The sequence below is a fragment of the Anopheles moucheti genome, chromosome 2 (assembly GCF_943734755.1).
Source record: "Anopheles moucheti chromosome 2, idAnoMoucSN_F20_07, whole genome shotgun sequence".
Classification (NCBI taxonomy): domain Eukaryota; kingdom Metazoa; phylum Arthropoda; class Insecta; order Diptera; family Culicidae; genus Anopheles; species Anopheles moucheti.
The window spans coordinates 92,134,408-92,149,495 of NC_069140.1; the positions used below are offsets into that span (position 1 = coordinate 92,134,408).

Consider the following 15,088-nt stretch of genomic DNA (forward strand, 5'->3'; position numbering starts at 1 on the left):
GGTTGTATGAATGCACAGTGAAAGGACATATTTACAGCTACATTTGCTAATTGAGGCCCTGGTTATGCTAGCGGCAACTTGCTAGTGCTTGCTAAGTTTTGTATCTAGGTGGCGGTGTATCCAACAACTTAATACCCTCTAGGGAGTGCGATTAAAAAAGATTTTTTTCTTTTCGTGCGTAACTGTAAGATTACCTCCAAAAGCACTAAAACGCTACTAGGAAAAAAAACGTGACGGTTTAAAAAGTTAACAAAGAACGTGTGCAATACGTGGTGACGGAAAAAACATCGCTAGCAGTTTTAAAAGAAGCTACACGCCGCCTAGTTGCACTAGCAACCGCTAGGTGGCGCGCTTCGTCGACAGATTTCGTTCGCTCACGCGATGTTTTTGCACGGTCGCATAAATGCTAAGTTTTAAAACAAAAATTCAAGCGAGGTAACCAACTATATCGAAAAGAAAAGCACAAACCATACCCTTTGTTTTAAATCCACCCTATCAAACATTCTGCCCCTCCAGGTAGCCACCATATTTCCTTTTTACGAATCCACAAAAATGGATCCAACTCGAACGGTACCTACAAAACAACAAGGCACACGTTTTTCGAATCCGTCTCCAAAAACCTCACACCTACGCGCATCGGACACGTGTCAGAATCGCTTCTACTAAGTCTGCACGTTTCCTTACAAGTTCCCTGTTCTAGCCTGCCCTCCGATACAATTATTTTAAAAACAAATGCTCTACCACTCCACTCTACACTAGCTCTGCTTCGGAATGTTAACTTGCTTGTTTCCAGCCTCACGCGTAATCTACTTACGCGCAAACGAAATAACAACTTGCCATCCTCTGCCACCGTGCTACCGGAACCTCCTCGCTAGAATCGGTTCGCTGTATGTGTGCGGAAGACTTTCACCACTGATCCAGTGTGTGTGTTCTGGCGCCACTCGCCGCCATTTTCTATCGATCGCAAATCGCTCCTTATTGCACGAAACTCCTCCCCAGGAGCCGCCGGTTCGATCGAATCGATCTGGGTCTATCTATAGTAGTATAACAGCTCAGCATTCGCCTTCCGTTCGCCTTCCGCCTCCTTTGACTCGCGCCTACGCAGGGGGGACATTAGCATTAGTTTGTACATTTGTGTGTTACGCCGCGCCGGGTTCTGGTAGTGTGTAGAGGGCTTACGCCTTCCGGCCACCCTGGCGTGTGATGAGCTGTCGCAGCTTGGACAGCTCCGTCTGCAGATTCTGATTGCAATCCTCGAGCGTCTCGACCCGCTTGCGGTAGTCGAGATTCTCCGACATCAGTATCTCCACCCGGCGCTCCAGCTGATCCATGTACTCCTTCTTCTTTCGCCGGCTTTCCTGTGCGGAGATCTGAAACAAATCCGGAGAGGTACGGTGAAGATCGCGTGTACAGGTGTTGGATCTCTGGAAGTTTCTGGCACTTACCTTGTTTTTGATCTTTCGCCGAATCTTTTTGAGAGATTTCTCTTCGGCTTTGGTCAGCGGGAGCCGGGTTGGGATTGGGTAACCCTCTGCCAGCAGCGTTCGCTTTTCCTCTTCCGTCAAGATGAGCGTTCCCGTGGAACCCTTCTGCAAATGGGGAAGACGAAGTATGTTGGATCATTAAAGCATTTCGTATTTTCACCCGGGGTTGAGATAACCTACCGGTTGACTACTGATGAGCGGGGTGTGGATCGGCTGCCTCGTCGAGCTGGTTGTCGACTGTGAGGCGGACGGTGATGAACCAGCTGAGCTGTGGTGACTAGCCGTGGACGCTTGGCGGGAGGTAGTGGATGCCGATTGCCCACCAGCGGTGCTGCCGATCACGGAACCGGCCCCACCGGTGCTCGCATGCAGCGACGTCCGGCGGCTGGAGGTCGTCGAGTTGGCACCGCTCGATGTGCTGCTACCGATATCGGTGGGCGGAGACATGGGAGAGACGTGATGTTCGGGGCTCTGGTTACCCTCCGATTCGTCGCTCGGTAACGAGGACGGCGGGGTCGGTGGCAGCCCGAATCCGGACGACTGTGGTTCCATCTTGATGTTTAGCTTGGACATTACCAGTTTCTGCTGCTGGGAGGTTGAGCTTTGCTGTGGCATGCTGGTAGCAATCATGATCTGCTGATTCTTGAGCAGACTCTGCGTTGCGGATGACAGCTGGAGGGAACCGTTCTGCAAGGATGTGTCATTTGTTTAATTAAATATCCAAGAATAAGAAATCTTCACTGCCTACCTTATGCTCGAGGACGAGATCCGAATGGGTATAGCCGGCCAGGTTACCTCCAAGGTTGACGGACGAGACGCCATAGTTGTTAAGCAGGTTACCTCCACCACCTTCACCACTACCACCGCCTCCACCGCAGCCGGACCCGATTGGGGAAGGGGGGCAGCTCGAGCTCGGTGACAGTGGTTCCTCCTTGACCGTCGTCTCGTCGATGTCAATGTCGCTGGCGGATGTGGAGGAGGATGAATCGTGACAGGAAGATGACGAACCGAACCCGGCCAGCCCCTTCAGCCCGACAATGCTATCCTTGAGGTTGAGGTTATGGTTCACCGCTAGGTGATTGTTGTTGTTGTTACTGATGAGACCGGTGGCGTATCCTCCGTTTGCGCCCGTTTGTGCGTTCTGCTGTAGAGCTGGGGCTGTACCGTTGGACAGAAGTCCACCGGTAGCACCGTTGGCCAGCAGGGACATGCCGGCAAAGGTGGGCTTAATGTCCCGCGTTTGCCCGTTGGCTAGCAGCGAGTTTGTGTGATTCTGCCTGTGGATGATGTGCTGATGTTTGCTGTTGCCATTCATGCTGATAGCGGGGTAGCATTCTTCATCCATATCCGCTGCGATGTCGAAAAGCAGAGAAAAGAGCGCAAGAGATACAATTACAACCAAATCGAGAAAACAATCTGTAACCGATGGAGTTAAAAATAGTTTTTCTTCATGCAAATCAGGTCAAACAAATCTGCTGCATTAGCGGGGGCCCCGTGCAAATGTCAGTTGCAGGTCGCGCTGTCCGTTGTTTTGACAGGTGCACTTACATGTACGGAGGAGGTGAACGTTCAGATTCGGAATAGTAGGTTTGTTTGAACGTCTGTCGGAAGGGGGAGATTATTTGGTTACCGCTCCCGTTGCTGGTTCCAGACGAGGCGAACTCGTTCCGTTACGCAAGGGAAAGCAGACATGGAGACAAATATGACGGGATAGCACGGGAGACGTAAAAAACGATAATAGACCCAGTTTACTCCAGCGGAAAACCCTAGCCGATAATACAGTATCTACGACATAAGTTTATCTTCTCCAGTTTCTAGCTAATGCAGCTCTTTAAACACTGCTGTTGCCGCAGGGATGCTGGGGATGCATATCAACTGAGCTAACAGTGTAATCCAAATTGATTTTCATGGACTAGGATTTTTCCAGAATTTAACGATTGCCTTTTTTATTGGCCTTGTAGGGATGATTGTACAAACAAACAAACACCTTTATACAGTGAGGCGATAACAAGAGGGAAGTTGAGATTCGTTTATCCGGTCTCATCCTGGGAAAAATGGAATATCTTTTCTTAAAGTTCACAAATTTACTGACGTGAACAGCTTTGAATGTCTTGCTGTTAGTAGAACTTTACAATTCCTCTATCTTGTCAATAATTCTGTCATTCAACTAGGAGTTCATCTGTCAGGTCATGTTTGGAAGCTGTCATTTATTAGTAGCCCGGATAAAAAGACACCCGGTTAAAACGTGTCTGGCGTTTCACTGCCCAAGTACTCACACGGCACGGCACTAAAACAAAATGTCAATCGAGCAACATTTCTCCCACCTCATACATTGTATGCAACACATCCCCAGCAATGGCTTTAGCTGTCCAAATATTCACACGTCTTATGTCTCGTTAAGCAAAACGGGATCGGTTAGGCTGGAAAAGTCATAAACGATAATTAATATGGTCGATCGTAAAAGTCATCCCTGGACCAGTTTTGTCTCTATCTCTCTCACACAAGCGCACACACGTCTAACGAGGCCGACGTTCGAAGTTTACGGTGAGTCGATTGGCACCGAATCGAGAAGATCCGCAGAGTCGAAATGTCAGCTATCGTTCGCCGACCACCTGAACGCTCACCGGCCGATTATGATCGCTCGCAATACGGTTGAGGCTATCGTGGTACGCGAAGAATGTTCACCACGCGGTCTGTCTGGCTGTAATGCTACTGCTGTTCCTTTCTACTCGCAGTAGCATTCCCCCAGTGCAGTGCAGGTGAAAATTATCTTCATCTAATTAATAACCATAATAAATCGCAACGCAACCAATCGAGCATGGTTGGCACCACGATGGCTGCTAGCAACGCTAGCTGGCGGTTGGAAAAAAAAGCAGTCTAAACCAAAAACTCGTTCCAGATGGCATTTGCCGGCTCCTGGCGCGGCCTTGCAGGAGGCACGGGTAGGAAAACGCGGGCAGAAAATCAGCGCACAATCCTTTCCTAATTGAATGATTATAATATAAGCCGTCGCGTAAGTTGAAAGTTGTCCTCTCTCGCGGTGCTAAGTCCCCCCCGCTTTCTGTGTGAGCAATGCGCTCGGGCACATTTTCGTGCTAATTGACAACTTGCTGCTCCTAGGCAACTGCGGGCCGGCGGGGAGTGACTTTTCCGCGCACGAAATGTGCAACCAAGCATAACGTGCCGATCAATCGATCAAGCGTGCGCCTTTCGCGCACCGATCATCGCTTGATGTCGTGTGTGCTGCTGCTGCTGGAAACGGAAATTCATTAAATTTTAATTGAAATTGTTGTGATTCCGAGCGCGGGAGCTAGGGAAAAATTCATTCCTTCAGCGTCAGGGTGCATGGAGCAATACGGTGATGTAGGTTAGAGACGCCTCGCCAGAGTTTGCGTGTCGATCGATCGACCGCATCCATTGACATTCCGTCATCATCATCGTCATCTACGCGGGCATCATAGAGCAGCCCGAGTTTCGATGCAACCACAACCCGTCCAAAGGAGGAGGGCGGGCGAGTGTTATTGGTGCACTTTTATATGGCGACGTCTTTACGGGGCGTTGTTGCAGCAGGATATCGCTGGAAGATCCGACCGTCTGCAATCATAAGCATCGTCTTACGAATCGCGCATCCACAACCGCAATCCATTGCCCCACACAAATGACGTAAACCGCACCAAATGACGCTTCTTCGACGGCTTCGAATGGAGCTGAAGTTTTATTGAAAGTGTTTTTCGTTCGTTTTGTCGTCTTAAGGAGGACGTCATAATTGCATGCGCCGATGAGTCACGAATCCGTGCCGTACGATTTCTAGCAAACGGAGGAATTCAACCACAGGGATTGATTTGCGATCATCATTTGGCAATCGTGGAGGTTTTGTGGCTGTGATGATCGGTTAGTACCGTCGATGGGTTCATGCAACTCGCCATAAAACCTTTTTTTGATAAAGCGTTGCAATTAGTTGCGCCGGTGAATAGTGAAGTTGTTGTAAATGCGTTTGTTTTGATAACGCTTACGCCCTACAACAGCCGTCTGCTGTTGTAGAGCTTCGAGAGCAGAAACAACGGTGGGACAGTGCCCACCATTATTATAGCGGCGGTTGCGATGGCGCCCTGGGAAAAAAGGGATAAATAGAGCCGAAGGACGCGCCCTCGGTCTCTTTTAACCGCGACTGTTTGCCGAAATAAAGGACTAATTTTGTGATTCTTCTGTAAACTAAGATATCGTACAGAATTAATTTTGGACTTTCGCGGCATTCTCAACAGAAGTTTTAATAGAAAGATTAGATTCAAAATTAGATTAGAGGGACATCATCTTTTAATTTCTGTTCATCTTGATTGTGATCTCCCTGGGTAAAAAGGGTCTTCTACTCCAAGACACTTTCGCGTGGCGTCATCTTGAACTTCAATCAAAACGACGCACCCTCGTCGTCACCGCAGACTGCCTCACTTAATTTCGATACTTTCAAATAACACCCGAAATGGGGGAATTTAATTTAATTCCACCAGCGTTACCGTTCCAATTGGATGACCGCTGCTTGGAGAAATTGTGTGATCACCTTCACGTGAGGCGCTCCACATTCGATTCGTGAAGTTTCTTGCCAGCTTGTGACTTTTTGGAACAATTTAACAAGCATTTAATGTGTTTTTTTTGTATTATTTGAATATGTCGAACGTGGAAAGTCGATTATACGTCGAGATTAGTACAATTGCCGGATAATCAGGAAACACGGTTAATAGGCACATCTCCGAATTGTGAAAAATATTGAACTAGAATGTATGAATGGTAAAGTTGTTTATTATTGCAGTAAAATGGAGTTGTCTTTAAGTATTTCAGATAATTTTATTTTATATTTTTAGACTGTTTATTTCTTCCATCAACGATGTTGTAGTAGATACATCAAATCTCCTTTGGAGCTGTCATTTCCCAGCAGCACGGATAATCAGACAACCGGGCTAAATGGCACCCGGATAATCGGACCTAAACTTCAATTCATTAAATACCTCAAATAATCAATCATAAGACCTTAACTTCAATTCATTAAATACCTCAAATAATAAGACTGTTCATTTTTGCCATCAAAGATGTGTCAAATCTCCTTTGAAGCTGTCATTTCCCAGCAGCACGGATAATCAGACAACCGGGCTAAATGACACCCGGATAATCGGACCTAAACTTCAATTCATTAAATACTTCAAATAATAAGACTCACATAATCAATAATAAGACCTTAACTTCAATTCATTAAATACCTCAAATAATAAGACTGTGCATTTTTGCCCTCAACGATATGTCAAATCTTCTTTGAAGCTGTCATTTTGCAGCAGCACGGATAATCAGACAACCGGGCTAAATGACACCCGGATAATCGGACCTAAACTTTAATTCATTAAATACTTTAAATAATAATGTTTAGTTCCTTCAATACCTGCACCATATTAATCAAATTTAATTAACTCACCTCAAGTACCAAAGGCTTTTCACCCCAAATCGACAAATTTCTATTATGCTCCCAAAACAAAAAAAACATATTTAACAACCAATACTGGTGACTTTCTACTACCCGTACACAAAACGGATGCAATTCGATTAGCCAAACTATCGAAAACCTTTCCACTGGTGTGCCGCGCCGCTCTCAACGCCACTCAATCACGACGGGATGGGATCGCTTTCGTTTCCATCTTTACCACAGCTACTGTCATAAATAGTGAACCATTTCCCAAGCCCGAACGATTGTTCCCCCACCTCCCCCACCCTCTTCATTTTCTTCATTTGCCATTGTTTGAACTCGGTCAGTTACGTCCAGCTGTTTGGCGGTGCATACACGACGACCGCGTACCTGTCTATTTCCGGACGCAGCGAAAGGAAAGAAAATGCGCTTCTATTTTTTCGCTGTTGTTGTTTCGGGGCGGTTTTTTTTTGTTTTGTTTAGAGATTGTTCCGGTGTTTCATTCTCTTTTCTTTTGCTTTTCCAGATGCAGATGCTGTTGCACTTTCTCGCTGGCTAAACGTTTTCACATCGGATTAAAGGTAAGGGATCAATTTTTCATTGTGCTTGTCATTGCGGCTAATATCTTGAGCCTTTTTTCCAAAGCGTCGCTTTCCTTCTGAATGATTTTCCCTCTCGTTGACTCTCGATGCGTATCTATTTTCTCACCTGGTGTAGGTCCTTGTCTTTCGCCGTAGAAGTTTTCCTACTATGGGCTTAGAAAATAAAGACTCGATTCATTCATTTTCCAACCCACCCACCCACACTAACACACACCGGAACACGCTATCGGGAACGACAGGGCCCTCTTTTTCGGCCCCATAAATCGTAACGCGTTCAATGGAACGGGACTGGAATGTTGCATTCCCTTTCACCACCCCCGGTTGACCATCCCCTTTGCACGTTTTCCACATTTCCCTCCGGGAGGGGCCCATTTTGTGGTTTTGTGGCCGGTAAAACACAGAACGATCGGGGCGACCTCTCAATTTTCGCTTGCTGTAGCGTATTGTTTTTGTTTTTCTTATTTCTTATTTCTGCAATTGTGCGTTTATTTCTATGTTGCCTTTTTTTGTTGCTGCTTACGAAGCGATGTTTATACCCTTCCCCTCCAAGAAGGCACCCTAAATTCAATTCCCCCGCAAAAAACAATCGTGGTGGGGTGGAGGTTTCGTTTTTTTTTGTCTTCGCTGTTGTCATTTTTCTCCAATAAAAAACCGGCCTCGCTTTTGCAACAATGTTTTGCGCGGCGTTTTCACATCCGGAAGTGCGGACAAATGCTTCATGTAAACCCTCCCCGAAGCGTTGTGCGCGATGCGATCAATTTTCCAGCCGCGATCTTGCACGATTCGTACAACGCCTCAGTCTCTCACAAAGCGGTACACCATTTTGCGATGTGATGGAGAGAAAATGGCAACGGAATTGAGGCATTGCCGCCGAAGTAATGGCACTTTGGAATGGGACATTTGTCACAAGGCGGGTTCCGTTTGCTGTGCTTCACACACTTCACACCACGGTGAGGATATGGTGGTCGGCAATTGCGATCGAAAGTGAGATTTATCGGTGGAAAATAGTGCTCTCGGCTGGTGGTCCACCAACCAACCCTCCCTCCCCCCGGTTGGTAATGGCGGCACTTCAGCGGCGATGCGAGCGCGATGGTATCGTGGATTAGCGATCGAACCGCAAGTGCAGTTGCGTGCAATTGATGTAACAAATCGTCCATCATCCGCGCGGATTTCGCTCTGTGTGTCTCGTGCACAGAATTTCATAACCAACGGATGCGCGTGATGTAGTGCTTTTGCCCTATACCAACCCACCCACCTGGGGGGGGACCCATTTTGTCCGACCGCTCTGATGCCCCCGCGAGGTGCATCAAAGCAAACATGATGGAAGTGACAAATGCAATTGGATGCAGATAAATCATGCATGTATGCAGCGGCTGTACAATTATTGTCACTTCCTCCCTCGCTCCGGCCACCATCGGGATCGTGATCGTAGTACGGCTGGGAGTTGGCCCATGTTTACTACTCTTCCTCTATTTTTCCATTTCACAATAGCGCCATAGGAAGATGAGATGTTTGATTGATTGTGCGGACTAGTGTGGACAAATGGTACGGAAGCTTATGGATTTATTTTATTTCCTTGGAAACAATCAACAACGATAATGCCGTGTGGTAGCAGTTAAATCAATAAAAAGGTATCCATTGCTCATCGCTCCCGCACAGTGTTGTACTGATTCCAATTAAAATCGTACAATTTATTACACGAATATATTACGAGATATATGGCAATTAGCTAGAATTCTAATAATTCATGACTTGTGGAATACGAATACCTTAGCTCCATATCATGCGTAGAATTCCAAGAACTTGAGGCATTTATCAAAGATCTTCGAATAAAATCGAGTAATCTTATATCCAATTCTTCATAAATTATTCTTAATACTTCTTAGAACCTTGCTTATCTGACTGACTACATCTTGTATACAACGCACATCTTCCAGCCGCTCGATCATCATTAAAGACGATCGTACTCGAAGTACATGAAGCGATGTCTGGAAGAGACTACACTCCACTCTCTGGATCTCTGTCGATGGGCGACATATTTATGCCTTTAATTGGCTGTAAACACGTGCTAAAAGTCCCACCTTTACACGGATACTTTACCGGCTGAGTATTTGTGGCCAGGAAACTTGTTCTCCGAAGAGGACGGTTGTCCTCCTCAACACCATTCAGCACACAACAATTTTAATGCGTAAAGAAGAATTTGTTTTCATTTCGCATTAAGGCACCACACCGAACAGCAGGTTCAATGACATCGATTAGAGAGCTTTGAAGAAAAGAAGAGTGCTGAAGATAAATCAAAAGGAGCTTTTTTACAAAACCACCCCCCAACAGGCAAACAAGACCACCAAGAATTAGGCTAGCTCTACACGCACCACTCGCATAGACTTGTGAACGCTGGCTGAACGATTGATCACGATCTTCAGACACTCCCTAGCGGCGGAGCGTCGTGGGCTGCGGTGGGTTGTTCGCTGTGTTTGCGGTGTGCGTGTGCTCAAATCGCTGCGAGGCTATGACTCAATCTCCGGGCCGCGACTAGCGACGCCGTCGTCTGTCAGCACGTTCGACGTTACCTTGCTGCGGGCTGGGGACGGGTGTAAGCGACGAACCCAACTACCGCAGCGGGTTTCGAATCGCGAAAGGCAAATGATCGCGATCAAAACATTGCCCTCCAAAGAGCTCCGAAGATTGCGATCGAAGATCGTGGACGATAGTGCCGGGAAAGGCGAAACCTCCTTCCCATTACCCGGAGGAGAAGGGTTGGAAGATAGACACAAATAAACCAACAAAAAAAAAACAAAACGAGAGCACTACAGACACCCTATCCTAGGGGATTGTGGCACGTAGTGAAATGGATCCCCATTCCCAAGTGCAGTGAAGTGGTTGTGCCATTTATTCCATGAATGAAATTTCATTCAACATCAGCGCCGATGCTGGCGCTCCTCAAGAACGGGCGTTTGGAGGTTTGGAGTGGAGACGAAAAACTCTCCTATGACAAACGCAGACGCCACAAAGCGGACGCGGACAAACGCAGTCTCCGGGGGCCGATAGCGACATCAATGCAATCGGGAAGATCCGTGAGACATAAACGGGTAGAGTGCTTTCGCTTTGACAGCACGAGAACCAAGTGACCAAGAAAATGGTGGACGGTGATTTGAGATGAAAACCGAATACCTGGGAAGAAAGCGCAGAAATTATGTCAATTGTTTTTGCTTCTCCACTGGAGGGAGACAACATCCAGCGCTCGGTTCGCCTGGTGAATGGCGTTAGTTTCGTGTTTACTATTACTTCGGGAGGGAGTTTATGTTGTTGTGTGTAGTGCCGTTGCTGCAGCTACCAATTCGTTGCGATAAAGACTATGAAGACTTTTCAGCAGAAATCGTTTGGGTGGGGCTTTGCTGGATAGGACAGACATCCCAATTCTATGACCGATCGATGGCACGTGTGATGGGAGTCAGTAGTCGGGTGGTGGACACCTCCATTAGTAGAAACATTAACTCTTACCAACCAAGCCAAAACATGGTACAGGCCTATGGGTAGAGAAATGAAGGAATGAATGACGAAATAATAACTATCATATCGGATAAGCATGTCCCAGGAAGTACGGTGAGAAAAATGAACTTCAACCGAAAACAGTTCTTCTTGGAGTCACTATGAACTAATGTCGGACGGCAAGGTGTGTTATTTGAGCTGATCTCGTATTTTGAAATAACAATAAATCCTACTCCAATTACTTAAGCCAGTGCCATATAACGTTGGTAAGTAATGAGTCTTTGGATGGTGAACCCCAAATTATATTTTTCAATTCTTGTGAACATGGTCAGGCTGTTATCAATATTGGTAAATTGTGCGGCAACTCATATGAAGAAACTTAAAGTCAAAACTAATATCTTAACTAGTATATCTTTCGATCTGGTTCCTTGACGTAGGACATCTTTTATACACGATAGAAAAAAATTACTAAGAGTTATACTAAGTTATACTTAAAGACTAAAAGTTATACTAAAAAAGATATACTGAAGAGATACAGAAGTTATACTACTTTTCTTATACTATCGAAAAAGTTATACTAAAAGAAGAACTCACTATAGTAAAGCTAATTAGACATGCCAGGCTTCAGTGGGATGGTCATGTCATCAGAATGACACTGGACGATCTAACCCGTTAAGTCCTTTTGGGCCTTTCAAATGAACACAGTAGGTGTGGTGAACCGAAATGAACATGGATTATTCTTGTTGATGAGCCCGCCAGAAGCATGATCATTATTAAATAATTCCCTTCAGCAGTAAAATCGCCTGAAGACGTCGAATGTCATAGGAAATATAGGATCAGATAGACAAGTAAAGTTAGTTTAAGCTAGGTGAATCAACTAAAAGAATTGAAATACATCTTCCTTCTTATTCTTCAATATTGATCAACTTAATTAGGATATCTGGGAGGGTTGCATTTATTCACATTATGTCAAGGTTAAAGTATAAGAAAGCTAGTATTCAAGCCATTCTTATAGCCAAACTAACCAACATAACTTGTCACTCCACCAAAGAAATCAATTTAGCAACGCGTGAAAACCACAAGCAGAAGTCGACCCATTAAATAACAATCAGCGTATAACAGTACATCGGTTTTTGTTTTTTTTCCTTCGGTTTATTGAATTCTTGCCACACCACTGTGCCTGTGATGTAAAAGACTGTGCAAAACATACAAAGATCAACAATAAAATCCTCAATAAACCTGTCAAATGAGCATCGTTAAGCAGGCACGGGCACCAAGACCAGAAACGATGGGGAACCAGGGGGAAGAAAACGAAAACCCATCAGGAATCTGCATGAAAATAAAATATCTGTCAAAAACGATGCCGCCAGCGGCAGAAGGATCCAGCCTCATCGTTCGGAATATTTGTCTCCGTGGATCGATTTTTCTTCGCCGGGTCCCCACAGCATCCACTCTTATCAACTGATCGGTTCATCTCATTTTGGTTCATTTTTTCCTCGTTCCTTGAAGGTTTTTGGGCAATTTTATTGCCAAAACCCCCAGATATGGAATGGAGCAAAGCTCAAGAATCGCTCCGGAGAACTATAAAGTACAGAGCAACGATCCACTTCTGCTTCTACGCGATGTGCAAGGGCTTTAGAGCCGTGGTCGGATCACACCGCCGGCGCGCGAAAGGGTTTAGAGCGAAAATGCTTCACAGAAAAGAAAAAAAACCACAGCTACGCAGTCAAAGCTTCGTTCTACTTCATTAACATATTTGCTAAGCCATTAAAATGTCCGGTTCTTATGTGTGCCGAAAAGCAAACAAATGGAATGAAATAAAAATTTCATATCGTCGGAGAGCTAAACGGGCAGCGAACGACGAACCCGCGTGTGACGGTAAGACGCAGCAGAACGTAGCCACACACCGGTTTTGGTAAAAAGAATTAAAAAGCCAAATCTTTGGCACCGCCGGTTTGCCGGTGAGCAAGTTTCGTTTCAACTTTTCACCGAAGGCCTTCCTGTGCCCGGGTGTGACCGGGACCGAATGCGCTTCGGTCAGCATAATTTCGATAGCCAGAGACGGTGCGTAAGCGTTGCAACCACACGGGGTTGGTATGTGCCGAGGCAAACAAATTCGCAAATAAGTTATGCAATCTTGTCGAAATTTTTTATTGTTTTCACTTTTGAAACCACTTCTCGGGTGCGTTCCGTGTGTTTGTCGTTTGTTGCACCTTTTCTGGAGCAGCGGGCCGCCCGGCGAGGGAAGGGGTCGCGCGCGGGAAGGGAACGGGGAAAAACGAGTTGCCATTTTATCTTCCCAGCAACCCCCGGCAACACCAGATTGGGCTTTTGCACATTAAACGAAAAGAATAACTGCAATTCGTACCAGGAAACTCCGACAACAAAAAACAAAAAAAAAAACAATCGCCGAAATCACACTCCTTTCTGTAGCAAATTGGTTTCAGATTTTACCTGTTTCACTTCGTTTTACTTGCCGTGCGTTTGGCATGTGACAGTGTTTTTTTTTTGTTGCTTTTCTTTTTTTTTGCAACAAGCGAAATAAATGTCAGTTAGTACGCCGGTCCCGATTATGCGAATTGCGCGAAATGACTCTTTTTAAGCCCATTCCCGATTTTCCCGACGAGGGAGGCGCTTAAATGGACAACTGGCGGGAAAGGGGACGCAACGGTAGAAGGTTAGGTTCAACGAACTACCGGTTTCAAAACTTTAACCAAAATTAGTTCAAAATCGTAATTAAAGGGGTTTACATGCAAGATTTTTTTGAAATTATTTTGATCATTTAATTCCTCAAAATCATAATTGTATTTTGAAAAGTTAAAAAAATTGATTCCCAAATTTGTACTTCCGGTTTACTGTCCGATCAATACCTGCATAAAAAAAGAACAGCCAAACTTTTAAATTAAAATTTCTCACGCGCGCCCATGCAACACCCCGTTTAATGCCCCTAACGAGTTTGTCACTCAGGTCTTTAGCTTTAGGCTTTTTTTTCGTCTTTTTCGGTTCCGATTAAGGTGTCTGTATGCTATGAAAGTTTTCACAAGAAGAAGCAGCACACAACAAAAAAAAACAATCATCCAACACATCCAATTTGTCGATAAAGCTGAACGAAAGCGGCTGAAACGGCAAACGGGGGAGGGAGAGCAAAACAAAAAAAAGGAATGGTTGAGAAGACGGTTGAAAAATCCCCAAACGCATTGCCTTCTACATTGTAGCGGTATTTAGTCGATTTGGCCCCCGTTGTTGGCCCAAATTGCCATCGTACGCCTGCAAAACCACCACCACCGCTGATGCGATGAAACGACGCGAAACGAATCGCGGAAAACGATCACACACCTTCCGAATGCGGGATTCCGGGCACGTGTTATCTGCAACCGTTCGGTGGTGGGCATTAATTCGATCGAGAGGTTTTTTTTGTTGTGCGCGGAATTTTACAAGATTCATTGATTAATGATCCCGGAGCAGCGCTTCCAGATGATGGAAGAGGATCGCTCAGGATGACGCTAGTACGGCGAATCAAATGTTGCTCCTTTGCTTCTTGGGGGCGGGTATTGGGTACGTTACCACAAGGCAATTAATCGCATGAACCGAAAAAAACGTTAATTTTGCTTTTTTACATGTCATAAAGCCGTTGTTGTTAAATGCGAAGTGATAGTTGTCTATGCAAACAACACTTCCATGCTTGCTGCACTAATTTACAAAAAAACAAAAACATTTTGATCGTCACTTATCCTTGAATTATACCACTTCAACTTTCAAATCTCGCATTTGTTAATTCTACCCTCCGAAGAAAATCGGCATCGGTCTGGTTGTGGTGTTATTATACCGCTTCATCCGGCCAGCCAAAAGTGCAACGGTTAAACAAAAAAAAACAAAACAAAAAATACCTCACACCCTGCCATTTACTTACGACAGATAACTCCACACATTTTGGGGAGTTTCGTTTCGTTATCCTGCCTCATTTATCGCGAACAAGTTTTGGCGACTATTATGACATTTAAGACAACTTTCGCACCACCCTGTGTGTGCGTCACTGACATTTTGACGTAAGTAAACCATTGAAACAA

General features: G+C 45.4%; 1 protein-coding gene across 1 annotated transcript in view; it reads right to left on the minus strand.

Annotated features, from left to right (window-relative positions):
* Positions 1-696: 696 nt before the first annotated feature.
* Positions 697-15,088, minus strand: part of LOC128300285 (cyclic AMP response element-binding protein A) — a 98,484-nt gene continuing 84,092 nt past the window's right edge. The window contains exons 3-6 of the mRNA XM_053036302.1: positions 2,233-2,834; positions 1,665-2,171; positions 1,446-1,589; positions 697-1,370 (exon numbers count right to left, since the gene is read on the minus strand). Coding sequence (XP_052892262.1) covers positions 1,176-1,370; positions 1,446-1,589; positions 1,665-2,171; positions 2,233-2,834 — 1,448 coding nt within the window. The 3' untranslated portion in view covers positions 697-1,175. The remainder of the gene's footprint in view (positions 1,371-1,445; positions 1,590-1,664; positions 2,172-2,232; positions 2,835-15,088) is intronic.